The sequence below is a fragment of the Asparagus officinalis genome, chromosome 5 (assembly GCF_001876935.1).
Source record: "Asparagus officinalis chromosome 5, Aspof.V1, whole genome shotgun sequence".
In the NCBI taxonomy this organism is placed as follows: Eukaryota; Viridiplantae; Streptophyta; class Magnoliopsida; order Asparagales; family Asparagaceae; genus Asparagus; species Asparagus officinalis.
The window spans coordinates 124,786,603-124,799,482 of NC_033798.1; the positions used below are offsets into that span (position 1 = coordinate 124,786,603).

At 35.6% G+C, this 12,880-nt stretch overlaps 1 protein-coding gene across 1 annotated transcript in view; it reads right to left on the bottom strand.

The window, feature by feature from the left end:
• Positions 5,126 to 12,880, bottom strand: part of LOC109841127 (CBS domain-containing protein CBSX1, chloroplastic) — a 9,048-nt gene continuing 1,293 nt past the window's right edge. The window contains exons 2-8 of the mRNA XM_020409995.1: positions 12,458 to 12,545; positions 12,306 to 12,370; positions 10,914 to 10,962; positions 9,250 to 9,302; positions 6,028 to 6,143; positions 5,616 to 5,673; positions 5,126 to 5,528 (exon numbers count right to left, since the gene is read on the bottom strand). Coding sequence (XP_020265584.1) covers positions 5,448 to 5,528; positions 5,616 to 5,673; positions 6,028 to 6,143; positions 9,250 to 9,302; positions 10,914 to 10,962; positions 12,306 to 12,370; positions 12,458 to 12,545 — 510 coding nt within the window. The 3' untranslated portion in view covers positions 5,126 to 5,447. The remainder of the gene's footprint in view (positions 5,529 to 5,615; positions 5,674 to 6,027; positions 6,144 to 9,249; positions 9,303 to 10,913; positions 10,963 to 12,305; positions 12,371 to 12,457; positions 12,546 to 12,880) is intronic.

Sequence of the window (12,880 nt, forward strand, 5' to 3'; positions counted from 1 at the left end):
GTTGATACTCTCCTCCTTTCTCTTGTCGATATCTACAGCTCTCACTATCCTTTTGTGGGCGTCGTACACTAATTGCTTGCTTTAAGGACAGTTGGATCATTTTTCCCACGTGTTCGGGGAAAAATCACGTACATTTTGAAAAAGTATCAAGTGCATCCGGATTCATGATAGTAAGTAATGAGCGTGAAATGAATGTGAGCTCTTAGATTATTAAATTTCGAGAATTCTTAAAAATATTTTAAGAATTGTTACTTTTTAAGTACAGATTGAATGTTATGTTATGGATCGTCCCGTTAGATTAGTTTTCAAAAAAAAAAAAAATACCCCACGTCAATTAGAGAAAACTGTTTAATGAAACACGATCCATTGCTTAGAAGGTGATAGTAAAAAAAGATAGCAACCAAATCTATAGAGAAGCCGCCGTCAAAGAGCTTCGCTCCCTTGGCACGCTACGTCCCCCGGTGGATCGAGTCCCTAACATATTTTCATGTTGAATTATAAGATGGTATGGGCAGAACAAATAATAATGCGACATGTGTTCTACTATCAATTTTAATAATCGACGACAATTGAACTGACTGACTGTATCGATTCAGTAGCTAGATAGGTAGGGGCTGTTTGGTTGTATGTTTTTACCATGTAAAATGATGGAAAATGTAAAAAAGTGGGTCCCACTTTCATCACTTTCAATTGTTTGTTTGTAGTTGTGAAAATAGTGTAAAGCGATTTCATATGCTGATGTGGCTTGTAAAGTGATTTCATAAAAGAAAAATATGATTTTAGGAGAAAGCTGACATTGAAGTCAGGAAAAAATAATAAAAAATAATTCCAACCAATATGATCATTTGAGTAGAGACCACTTTTTACACTTTTTACACTTTCCAAACAAACAATTAAAGTTACATTTATTAACCAAACAAGCAATTTATGATTCCAATGGAATCAAAAACAAACAAAGAAAAGTATAAAAGTAAAATTGATGAGGTGGACAACAACTTTTAAAGTTGTGTCATAAATACATAATTTTACCAACAACAACCAAACAGCCCCGTAACGAAAACATTCTGTGTGTGTGTTTGCACTGATTTTGTGTACTGATAAACATCAATTCAAAATTAATTATGAACTGTGCATTTGTTTCTTCCCCATAAAAAAAAAGTTAAAGAGGGCCCTTTATCGTATTTTTATGCTATGCTCTTTTGACGTGGACGCGTAAATGCCGCTTTCGGGACTGATTCTGGTCTCTTCCTCGATCACGTTTCATTTTAAGGTGTCCTTCATTTTATTTCCACAAAGAAATTAGTTTTTACTCGTCGAATTTTTACGCCTCTCTACTCCGTCGAATTAAAATAATAAATTAGACCTCAAAACAACCGTGCTAATAAAAGCAAAGGAAGTTTCTTATAAAAAAACTCATTAGCAACCAGTCTTGAGCAGTTTGGCTTACTCTATCACAACAAGCAAGTAGGCATTCTACAGAGCCCAACCTACTCTTTCTCTGAGCACAAACTACATCAACTTCTGGCCCCAACCAATCAATAGTTGCTAACTGTTGCTGTGACTGTAATAACAAAAGAAAAATTCCCCAATGACCCAAAATATGGGACCAACAGGGGGGGCATGTGAGGTGTCCTCCGACTATTGCATAATGAGTTGGCCATCATTAATGATGGTCGGCTCATTATGCAATAGAAAGGGACACCTCAACTGTCCGCCATGTTGGTCCCATATTTTGGGTCCCTGTAGCAAAGCTAAAAAAACTTAAACTACAAACACCAAACTAAGGAACTCTTTTGATTCCTTCCTCAAAACAGCAGAGCATAATCTGCTTGCTTCCAACTCCCCATGTGTTCACTCAACCAAAAGTAAAAATTTTCACTTCCATCCCTTTCTCAATATAATTTAATGACCCTAACTATCCATTTTTATTTGTAGTCCTGTCGCTTTCAGATTTCAGAGCCATATATGGTTGGAGGGAGGGAGGGACCATAAAAATTGAAGTACAACCCTAGATTTTTGATACTGCAATAAAAGATCATAAATATAGAGGCTCTAATGGAGTCCAATGACCAAGTAAAAAATCTGATTTTTTTTTTTTTTTTAGTGGCGTGCGCATACAAGTCCACATTTTATGGCTTTCTGATGATTTCTCTTTTAGGAAAGAGAGGATCTAACGCCTACATTAATGGTAGTCTTGATTATCCTGTGGCTTCTTTTCACTTTGGTAGCCCCACAGTCTATCCTCTCTCTCTTTTTTTTTTCACACTGAGGCCACAAAAGTATTTTTCTAATTAATATACCCCCAAAGTTTCAATCCTTTGTCAACTTGATGCTCCCGTCCAATTTTCGTTATTTTTTGTCCAATTCATATCGCGTCCTTGGAACATAATACGCGTCCATTGCTACTGGGAACATTTGGTTGTTTCGGCGCCTGGCGACTAAATAAGTAAAGTGGACCTAAGTGCAATACAAATCTAATAGAAAATCTAATGAAATCTAAGTTAGGGAAAGGTATCAAAGTGTTAACAAATATGTTGGGATATCAAAGTGAAAACATGGTAAATTTTCGGGTACCAAAGTGAAAAATAAGTCTCGTCCTAACTCTGAATATATACACATTTCCCCCCCTTTTTCCCTTCTTCTTGAATTACTTTAGATTTAATCCCCAAATAATGCTTTTGAATTTTTGGTCAAGTTTTCAATAAAAATGATCATTTTTTTGTTTGATCTTCAATCAGAATCATCAGAAAACAGGAGGTTCTACCGCCAATTTCAATCTTCAAAACTTCTATGCCTTCCATTTCATTACAAATGAAATTTTTTACTCCTATTATTATTATTATTATTATTCCTGTATCACACTATTTCACCAATAAACTGTTCACATGCTCAGTGGTCCCTAAGATAGAAGGTTCTCTACTTTATCTCTTCATAATTTTTTGGTTGAAAGAGGGTCCTTGCAATTGTAGACTCAATACTTTATTAAGCCAACGCACCTCAATCTATACCTTTGATGTCATGACCATCTAATCTGTATACAAGTCATTCATAGATAATATATGTGTGAGTATATATATATATATATGAGAAATATGGAGAACCTTGGTACCAAGTTCTTTTATTGAACTTGGTAGTGAGGTGACCAAACCTCACCCCTACATCATGCCTCAAAGATGGAACCTCTTTTATAGAGTAGGTAAATAATGATTGAGGTTCTCTCTTCGAGGCATGATGTAGGGGTGAGATTTGTTAAATGGACACAATCCTATGGGACCTTGAAATTTCTCATAACACTTTAAATATTGCCAGAGGGTAGGAATAGACGCTCAGAGCCAGCAAGCAAAAGATATCCTAAGGAATATAGCTATACATCATTATCACCTGATTAAAAGTATTAAAGAATGCTGGACTCTTTGGTGTTGAAATTATTAGTTGAAGATAATGACATTTAAATGAAGCTTAAGCTAAATAGATATAACATCAATCTGGCCTTCAGCTTTCTAAAATATTATTGATGATGGTTGATGAGCATTTTGGTTACTAAAATAGGAAGTGAGATGGCCATGAGCTGCCTTCTTTAAATCACTACCCTTAAACAAAACAGGTGGAGTTAGTCATGCCTAAATGCAAGTATAAAAACCATATAAGAAATATCATAAATTATTGTTGCATAGGAAGACGGATGATAAATTGGGTCATAAAAAGGAACATGATAGTCGTTAAGGGAAGAATACATGCAATTAGACACCTAATCGCTTGCGGAAACCGAAAAAATAAAATAAATGGGAGAATAGAAAAGGAAAACGAGCTTAGAATTTTGAGATGACCTTTATTTTTCCCTCTAAATAGTTGATTTATTTATTTGCACAGAACTAATCATTTTACTAGCAACCTAATTTTTATTTGAGAAATATATGCCAGGGAAAGGGAAAGGGGAAAAAACTGGAAAAAAAGGAAAAATGAAGATCATTTATTGCAGTATCAAAAATGATACTAATTAGCAGTGCTATCTACCTTTTATCATCTTGAGGGGTTTTTTTGCCACCCTCAAGTCTCAAGTGGAGAGCTCCATAACACTCAATGCATGTCTATCAAAAGAAATCTTGGAAAAAGGAAAAAAAAAAGCAATCGATACAAATAATAGAAAGCAGAGCATTTAATTAAGTGGTAAGAGGATATCCACAGTAATAATGACTTTATAATAAAACAAGAAAAATTCTCCAAGGACCAAAAATATGGGACCAATAGGGGGACAAGTGAGGTGTCCCCCTCCTATTGGATAATGAGTTGGTCATCATTAATGATGGTCAACTCATTATCCAATAGGAGGGGGAATGATGGCCAACTCATTATCCAATTGGAGGGGGACACCTCACTTGTCCCTTCTATTAGTCCCATATTTTGGGTCCCTGTAGCAAAGCTCATAAAACAAATCTCCTATGAAAGCGATGTCCAAGGTAATTAAATAACCCCAGCTGGTAAAGTTTTCTTTCTCAGGGTCATCACATTCTCAAATAAGAAGTACCTCATCGCGGAGTTAATCATTACAGCTTTAACAATTAACATAATGTCTTAGTTGTCACTATTTTCCTTTTTAACGTGACCCTAAAAATGTCATAGACACACAAAAATTGTGAAGGCCTAATCGCCTAAGATCCTTTATCACCCAATAAAACGCATCCAAGTGCCCCTCTTTTTTGAAAACACAGAGGCTAGTGTAGTCATCATTCCCATTATTTCCTTGGACTTTACGTCAATTTGAAAAAAATTCCTCAAATAGAAATTGGTATTTGGAAAAAAAATGATTGATGCTTGGAGACCCACAAGAACAAAATGGGTGGTTCAAAAACCAGAAAAAAGATGCAACGCTACTAAGAAGAACTCTTCAAATGAGAAACTTTTGCCATGGCAGAGCATTATGCCTGGGGTTATTGTGCAGTCACTTTCCTCTCAGATAAAAGAGTCATCGTTCTCTGCAAAGAAATAAACCAACACCTCGTCATTTAATACCTATTAACTTCAGGACAAGGGTACAAGAAACACTGGGGCGAAGTTCGCAACACAGTTATCATCCTTGACCGATACTGTGATAAAAAAGATTTTCGAGTAACAAAATCGTGGAATATTGCATTGAATACAAAGATCTTGCTAAAATACCGGCACTTACAGGCTAGGTCATGAATACTAGTTGTATTTCATCCTTCTGTTAGTAAGTAGTCAAAAAAATGAAGCCTCAATGAGACGGCGTCATTTCTCAAGTATTACAAGCTTGGTTTTTCGACCGCAAGAAATGACTTGGGGCCTGATCAAAACTTCAGTTCAAATACATAAATAAGATAAAGAACATATAAATAGGCATATACACGAGATACAAAGTTATGATTTGATACTTGGATGCGGAAAGCTGCAATTGCTCTGATAAAATCATCTGTGATTGTTTTCCAAACTCATGCTTTGGAACTCTTTTCAATCTCACGCTTGATCGCAAGTGCTGCTCTAACTACATTTCCCCTCGTGATGATACCGACCTTCAGAGGAGAAGGGAGAAAACACATCAGACGGGAGGAAATGAAGTTTATAAACTCCAAAGGAGAGGGAAGTTTCAGTTTTCCTACCAATTTACCCGTGCTGTCTACCACAGGAAGCCGGCGATATTTTGTTTCAAGAAGTAATCTGCAATAGTGTAACTGGAGTTAAGCTTTAAATTTCAGCTTGCATAGGAACTAGTGAGGAAAGGAAATCCCTGTTGAGGATCCTCTATAAAGAGTCATATAGAGGAAGGAGGACTTGACACGTATCTCGGAGGACTTGACACGTATCTCCCATCACAAACCTTAAAGTTGATGGAAGTAACCATTCAAGCTAAAGTTTTTGGTTATGACGTGTTCCGATTTACTTTATCATCTAACAAAACTTAAAAGATTTGTGTTTGGAAGCATGTCATGTTCTCCTTATCCCCTATATGATTTTTGATACAGAGTTCAAAAGATATTTTTTCAGCAATATTGCTACGAAATGTTGTACAACCTTGCAGCATCCTCGAGGTTGGTTGTTTCACGAACAACAAGTGGGGCAGGAGTCATCAGCTCTCCAATAACTTTACCATTGGTTTTACTTAGCAGCTTCTGGATCTCATTGAAGGTCTGCAGCATGAGAATTTGTAATATTAAGCATTCCCTTTCAAATTTCAGACTTGCAACACATACTGAGAAAAAAAATAAGCAGTAAAACAGGAATATTTCTCAATATCAGTAACAAAAGATTGAAACTACATTATACCAAATGCACTGATGTCTAGTTTGCATGTCCCAGCACACAATTACTCCCCCCTTCTTCGTCAGCATAAAACTGATCCTCATATTTGTCCATAACTATCCTATGTCAAAAAATGTTCATAGTAAGATAATTCACTGCACCAACCAAGCATTCTCCACAGCCATTTTCTGTGCTGGATGCTATTCAGCCATTTTTCCGTTTAATCCCTCAAGTGTTCCTATCAAAAGTGGAGAAGGAGAAATATGTCCAATAGCCCAACGTTTTGCCAATTCTATCTTGTGCCCCTTCCTCTACTTCATTCACATTTTACATATTGATCTGTTAACCTTCATTAGACAAAAAACCCATTTCTTTTTCTAAGCAGTTCAGGAAAACTATCCAATTATGCAATTTTACCCTCGATACTAATAACATGCGAGTCATTATCATTATTTTCTTTTTCTTTTTTTCCCCTCCCAATATACTACTGATTGATAACATTAACATGCCGATATTTCTTATTTCTTAATGGTAGTGTAAGCGTTTCCATGAATCTAGCTGCACGATGTTGATAGCCAGTAGTGCCGTTCCTTTTACACGTCATTTCTGACATTACTACTAAGTAGCATTTTGTGAAAACACTGAAACGCCAAAGCAAAAAACTTATAACTTAGCCATTCCTTTTCACATGAATGCTACAGTGTATACAAACGATACCAATTTAAAACAAATAAGCTAAAAAACTAGAGGCTAGAGGGTAAAGAAATATCTTTCTAAATTTAATTGAATATTTAAAAGCTCTAATTGCACATAAAGCAATGCACCTAGTCTGCAAGGAAAACACAACATGATTTGAGATTTGTTGTGTTTTCCTTGCAAGAAAAAACAATTACTCCCCCCTTCTTCGTCAGCATAAAACTATTTGTCCATAACTATCTTATGTCAAAAAATGTTCATAGTAAGATAATTCACTGCACCAACCAAGCATTCTCCACAGCCATTTTCTGTGCTGGATGCTATTCAGCCATTTTTCCGTTTAATCCCTCAAGTGTTCCTATCAAAAGTGGAGAAGGAGAAATATGTCCAATAGCCCAACGTTTTGCCAATTCTATCTTGTGCCCCTTCCTCTACTTCATTCACATTTTACATATTGATCTGTTAACCTTCATTAGACAAAAAACCCATTTCTTTTTCTAAGCAGTTCAGGAAAACTATCCAATTATGCAATTTTACCCTCGATACTAATAACATGCGAGTCATTATCATTATTTTCTTTTTCTTTTTTTTCTTTTCTTTTTTTCCCCTCCCAATATACTAGACTACTGATTGATAACATTAACATGCCGATATTTCTTATTTCTTAATGGTAGTGTAAGCGTTTCCATGAATCTAGCTGCACGATGTTGATAGCCAGTAGTGCCGTTCCTTTTACACGTCATTTCTGACATTACTACTAAGTAGCATTTTGTGAAAACACTGAAACGCCAAAGCAAAAAACTTATAACTTAGCCATTCCTTTTCACATGAATGCTACAGTGTATACAAACGATACCAATTTAAAACAAATAAGCTAAAAAACTAGAGGCTAGAGGGTAAAGAAATATCTTTCTAAATTTAATTGAATATTTAAAAGCTCTAATTGCACATAAAGCAATGCACCTAGTCTGCAAGGAAAACACAACATGATTTGAGATTTGTTGTGTTTTCCTTGCAAGAAAAAACAATTACTCCCCCCTTCTTCGTCAGCATAAAACTATTTGTCCATAACTATCTTATGTCAAAAAATGTTCATAGTAAGATAATTCACTGCACCAACCAAGCATTCTCCACAGCCATTTTCTGTGCTGGATGCTATTCAGCCATTTTTCCGTTTAATCCCTCGAGTGTTCCTATCAAAAGTGGAGAAGGAGAAATATGTCCAATAGCCCAACGTTTTGCCAATTCTATCTTGTGCCCCTTCCTCTACTTCATTCACATTTTACATATTGATCTGTTAACCTTCATTAGACAAAAAACCCATTTCTTTTTCTAAGCAGTTCAGGAAAACTATCCAATTATGCAATTTTACCCTCGATACTAATAACATGCGAGTCATTATCATTATTTTCTTTTTCTTTTTTTCCCCTCCCAATATACTACTGATTGATAACATTAACATGCCGATATTTCTTATTTCTTAATGGTAGTGTAAGCGTTTCCATGAATCTAGCTGCGCAATGTTGATAGCCAGTAGTGCCGTTCCTTTTACACGTCATTTCTGACATTACTACTAAGTAGCATTTTGTGAAAACACTGAAACGCCAAAGCAAAAAACTTATAACTTAGCCATTCCTTTTCACATGAATGCTACAGTGTATACAAACGATACCAATTTAAAACAAATAAGCTAAAAAACTAGAGGTTAGAGGGTAAAGAAATATCTTTCTAAATTTAATTGAATATTTAAAAGCTCTAATTGCACATAAAGCAATGCACCTAGTCTGCAAGGAAAACACAACATGATTTGAGATTTGTTTTCCTCTCCTGCAACTAAACGAGGCATATAGCAATTCTATATAAGCTTATATCACAATGAAGCTAGCAGACTATCTTGAAGGAAGACATATTACCCATCACTTGCTAACATGTGCTAACCTTTTTACTAGCGTTTGCTTCCAACAACATCAGTGTCACTATGACGCGATAAGGGATGGAGAAACTTTATAGCAAATTCACTTGGCCAAATCTCACCAAACTGTATGGTCTTGTTATGTCATGTGTCTACACTGTGTAGCATGTCCTCATGGACCTCTTAAAGAAGACAAACATATCTGTAGATTCTGTGCCTCTAAATTCTTTTGAATAAAGAAAAGTTAACCTTTCCACCACAAGTGTTCCCCCACTCTTTCAATAAGCCCAGAAGCTAAGCTCTTAAATAGTAAATAAGCAAGATAAATAAGGAAGGGAACATTATCAAGTCATATAACAAACTTCTATGGGAAAAGGATTAGGTACCTTCCACGTGCTATCGACCTCCGGGAACATGCTTGCATCAGAGCGTCCACTGCCTGAACGCAAAAGAGGATATTCCAATATTAAATGGTACTGAAAATCAGCTAATGTTAATATGTTGCGATACTGATGCTTCCAGGTAAATAGAAGCAGGTAGTTAAGTATTCAACTACTCAGAAAATACAAGAAATATATCTTAACTTCTGAATGTATATGAATTTTTTTTCAAAATGTGTAATATGTCGCTAAAATGGAACACTATTCATATCTACTTTTTTTTCCCTGCAGATGATAATTTAACCTTTATTGGACATCACAAATATAAATCTTTTCTGATTCTATTAAAGAAAACTGATAAAACCTTGTAATTAGTATATTATCTTGTTAGCTGGTCCGAAAATTCACTCTGTAAATAGTAGTAAAAAAATTTATCGTTGAAGTTTTTATAAATAGTTATATATAAAAATCATATTATCAATTTGGCAACAGATATACCTCGGTAAATAATACCCACAGCATTGCATGAGCTTGATATTAGTGTCTATATGTCGTGATACTGATGCTTCCAGGTAATAGAAGCAGATAGTAAAGTTTTCAACTAGTCAGAGAACCCAAAAAATATATCTTAACCTCTGAATGTATATGAAGTTTTTTCAAAATATACAATATGTTGCTAAAACAAAACATCAGAAGGAACCGCGTATGAGAGCTTGCTAAATCAGGGAATATAATATCAGAACACACATGATACTTTGTACTACACCTGAGACAATTATCAGACCAAGAAGTTGAAGTGATGTTTGGAGTTGTGGGCTAGAATCTGGACTAGAGAATATATTTGTATAATTTGCTTTCTAAAAATTGAAGTACTGTTTTGTTAATTTGAAACAAATATACTCGTTTTAAGTCTGATGCTGGGCGTCCACAATTTCCTGGAATTGTTATATTGTGATATGAAGATATCCACACCATTGGATCCAAAAAAATTGTCCTTTCACTATTCTTTTGCAAGATTGACAATGGTGATGACAGTCATGAGTCCTAAATGAAAGCAGCACAAGCCTGCATATTCTAGACATTATTTTGTTGTCAAGGCAAGTAGGATGGACGGCAAATGAACCTCAAATAACACCTAAAAATGAAACAAGAAGACAATTCATAAGAAGACGATGATGATTTATGCAAGAACCATGTTGTCTAAGGTTCCCTTCCCAAAAAAGTCAATTCCTCAAGCTGCAAAGGGCTTTAAGCTAGGTTGCTCGGACACAATGTTCTGGGTGCTGTGTCAGTGTCGGACACGTGTCGGACACGGATTCTCCGCGAACACGCCATGGGCACATGTGGTTCAAAGCAAAATCCGATTTCCCCATTACTTATACCCTAAATTAGTTTCTTTGGTAATATGAGGTTCAAAACCAATTAGTTTTTTGAACTCCAAAACTGACATCCATTACTTAAATATTTAAAAAATATACATTTTATTATCCCATGTCATCAAAACTAAAATTTTGTTGTTAAACCTTATTCTTAGGCGTTTAGCAAAAAGATTGGCACTAATAGAGAAATGCATGGTAAATACTATTATTTTAACACAATATCGAGATTAATGCAACAAATTAGTTTTCTTGAAAGCTATAAATATAATAACAAAAAATTGTGAAAGAAACCTGATATGGAGTCCAATGCTAGTAAATCATAATCTGAGACCACGCCAACCTGCATGGAAGAACAAGGGGCGGCAGAATTAAGCCAACTGTGTTCCAGTGTACAGACAGAGAAAAGGATATAGTACAAAAACAGATCAAAAAAAGTTATAACTATTAAAACTATTAAAAAATAAACCTATTAAAAAATGGCAGAAACCAAGTACCCAACATGACTAAATAATGATCAGAAACGATTAAAGCCTACGCAAATTTGGAGAGGACGCGCTTTAACTAGAGTTGCGACTTGAGTTTTTCAGTTGATTTGCATTGCAACTGAGACTTTTGCAACTGAAAGGGTATTGGCAACTATCTAGGTTCAGAGGCACAAACAGTTATAACGAGCAAAAACTATCTATTTGCATGAACTGTAGTTGCAAGTGGCAACCTTTATAGTCGCAAGTTATCACAGAGCTCTTGTCTGCAGATGGCTCTATCAAAAAAGTCTTATCATATCTTCTCCTCCAAAGGGGAGAAGAACTGATGTTGGACTGCACAAACTTTACATGCCCACCAGCTTAGCAAAATTGCAGGTGGTAGATATGGGCATAGCTAACCAAAAGGATAAAGATTACTCGACGCAAAGGCTACTAAGCTAGATGATACATTTCTAATCTAGCTCAAGCATACATATAATAAGTTATATTATATGCCATCAAACTGCCAAGATAAATCTCATAACACCCATATATTGCAAAGGAAGTCCATCTTCTTGCTTCCATAAGTCTTCACTTCTAGTATTGCCAACAACATCAGGTTATGTGGCATGAAATTAGATCTTGATTTCAGTACCTCAAGCTTCTTGAGCAGGGTCACGGTTCAACGTGATAGTAAGTTCCTTTCAACTAATGAAACATTTAGGAATCCTTTTAAAACTTTTAACCAGAAATTGATATAAGCTACTTCCTTCTTCTGGTTGGGCTGAGCGTAATTTTTTGTTTGATTTCATATCAGCTTAGAACACCTCCAATCTGAATCCTTGTTTTTTCATATCACTATAGTGCGTTTGTTTCATGGGTACCCTCCAAAATAGTCATCTCTATTTATTTTAACGTAGGCTCTAGGACAAAGTTCTGCCATGGGTTGAATGCAATAAGCTTTGAAATTAACTGCTAGTGCTCTATTCTGCTCCTTTTTCTCCATGGAAAAGGTCATAATGTTTGCATAACAATCTCATATATTAATATAAGAAGAAAACATAATTTCACCTAAAAAGGATGTATGATCCAAGGAAACCAGAAAGGAAACAGTTGAATATTGATAATGCTTGAATGTTCAAATTCTCATTTAACAAGCAAGCATCATATAACCTGTAAAACTTTAAAAAGAAAAGAAGAACAGGTGTAAAGGGGATACCAGGTTCCAATCATCATCAATCACAGGAAAGCCAGTGATCCTGTGCTCCACTAGCATCTCCAATGCTGTTCACGTTGCATATATAGCGTCAGAAATGAATACAGCCAAGGACTCTTGAAACAATATAAAGGTAAGATAAACGTATCTAGTACCTTCATCAACTGTTGTTGTCGGCTTCACTGTATGTAACCCTTCCTTCCCTGTCATAAAATCACCTACTGTATAGACACCATTGTTTGACTGCAGAAACAAAGCCAATGACAATGAAACAAGATGTAGCTAAAATATATCACATTTGCATGCCTAGAGTCGAGCTTAAGAATACCAAACCAATCCGTTTAATAAGACAATACATTATTAGGCAGTAAAGTCTACTCCATGAAAAAAAAAGTCGTATATTAATACCCAAATTTTCTTGCAACTCAAATACTGAATACGCTTTTACAGTGGACATATGCAGTTGGATATTCCTATATACTAAAGCATATGATGTGTGCATGGACAGCACCAACTCAACAACAGATGGCACTTTTACCGTACAAAAACGAGGGGAGGGGAGGGGAGGGGGGGGGGGG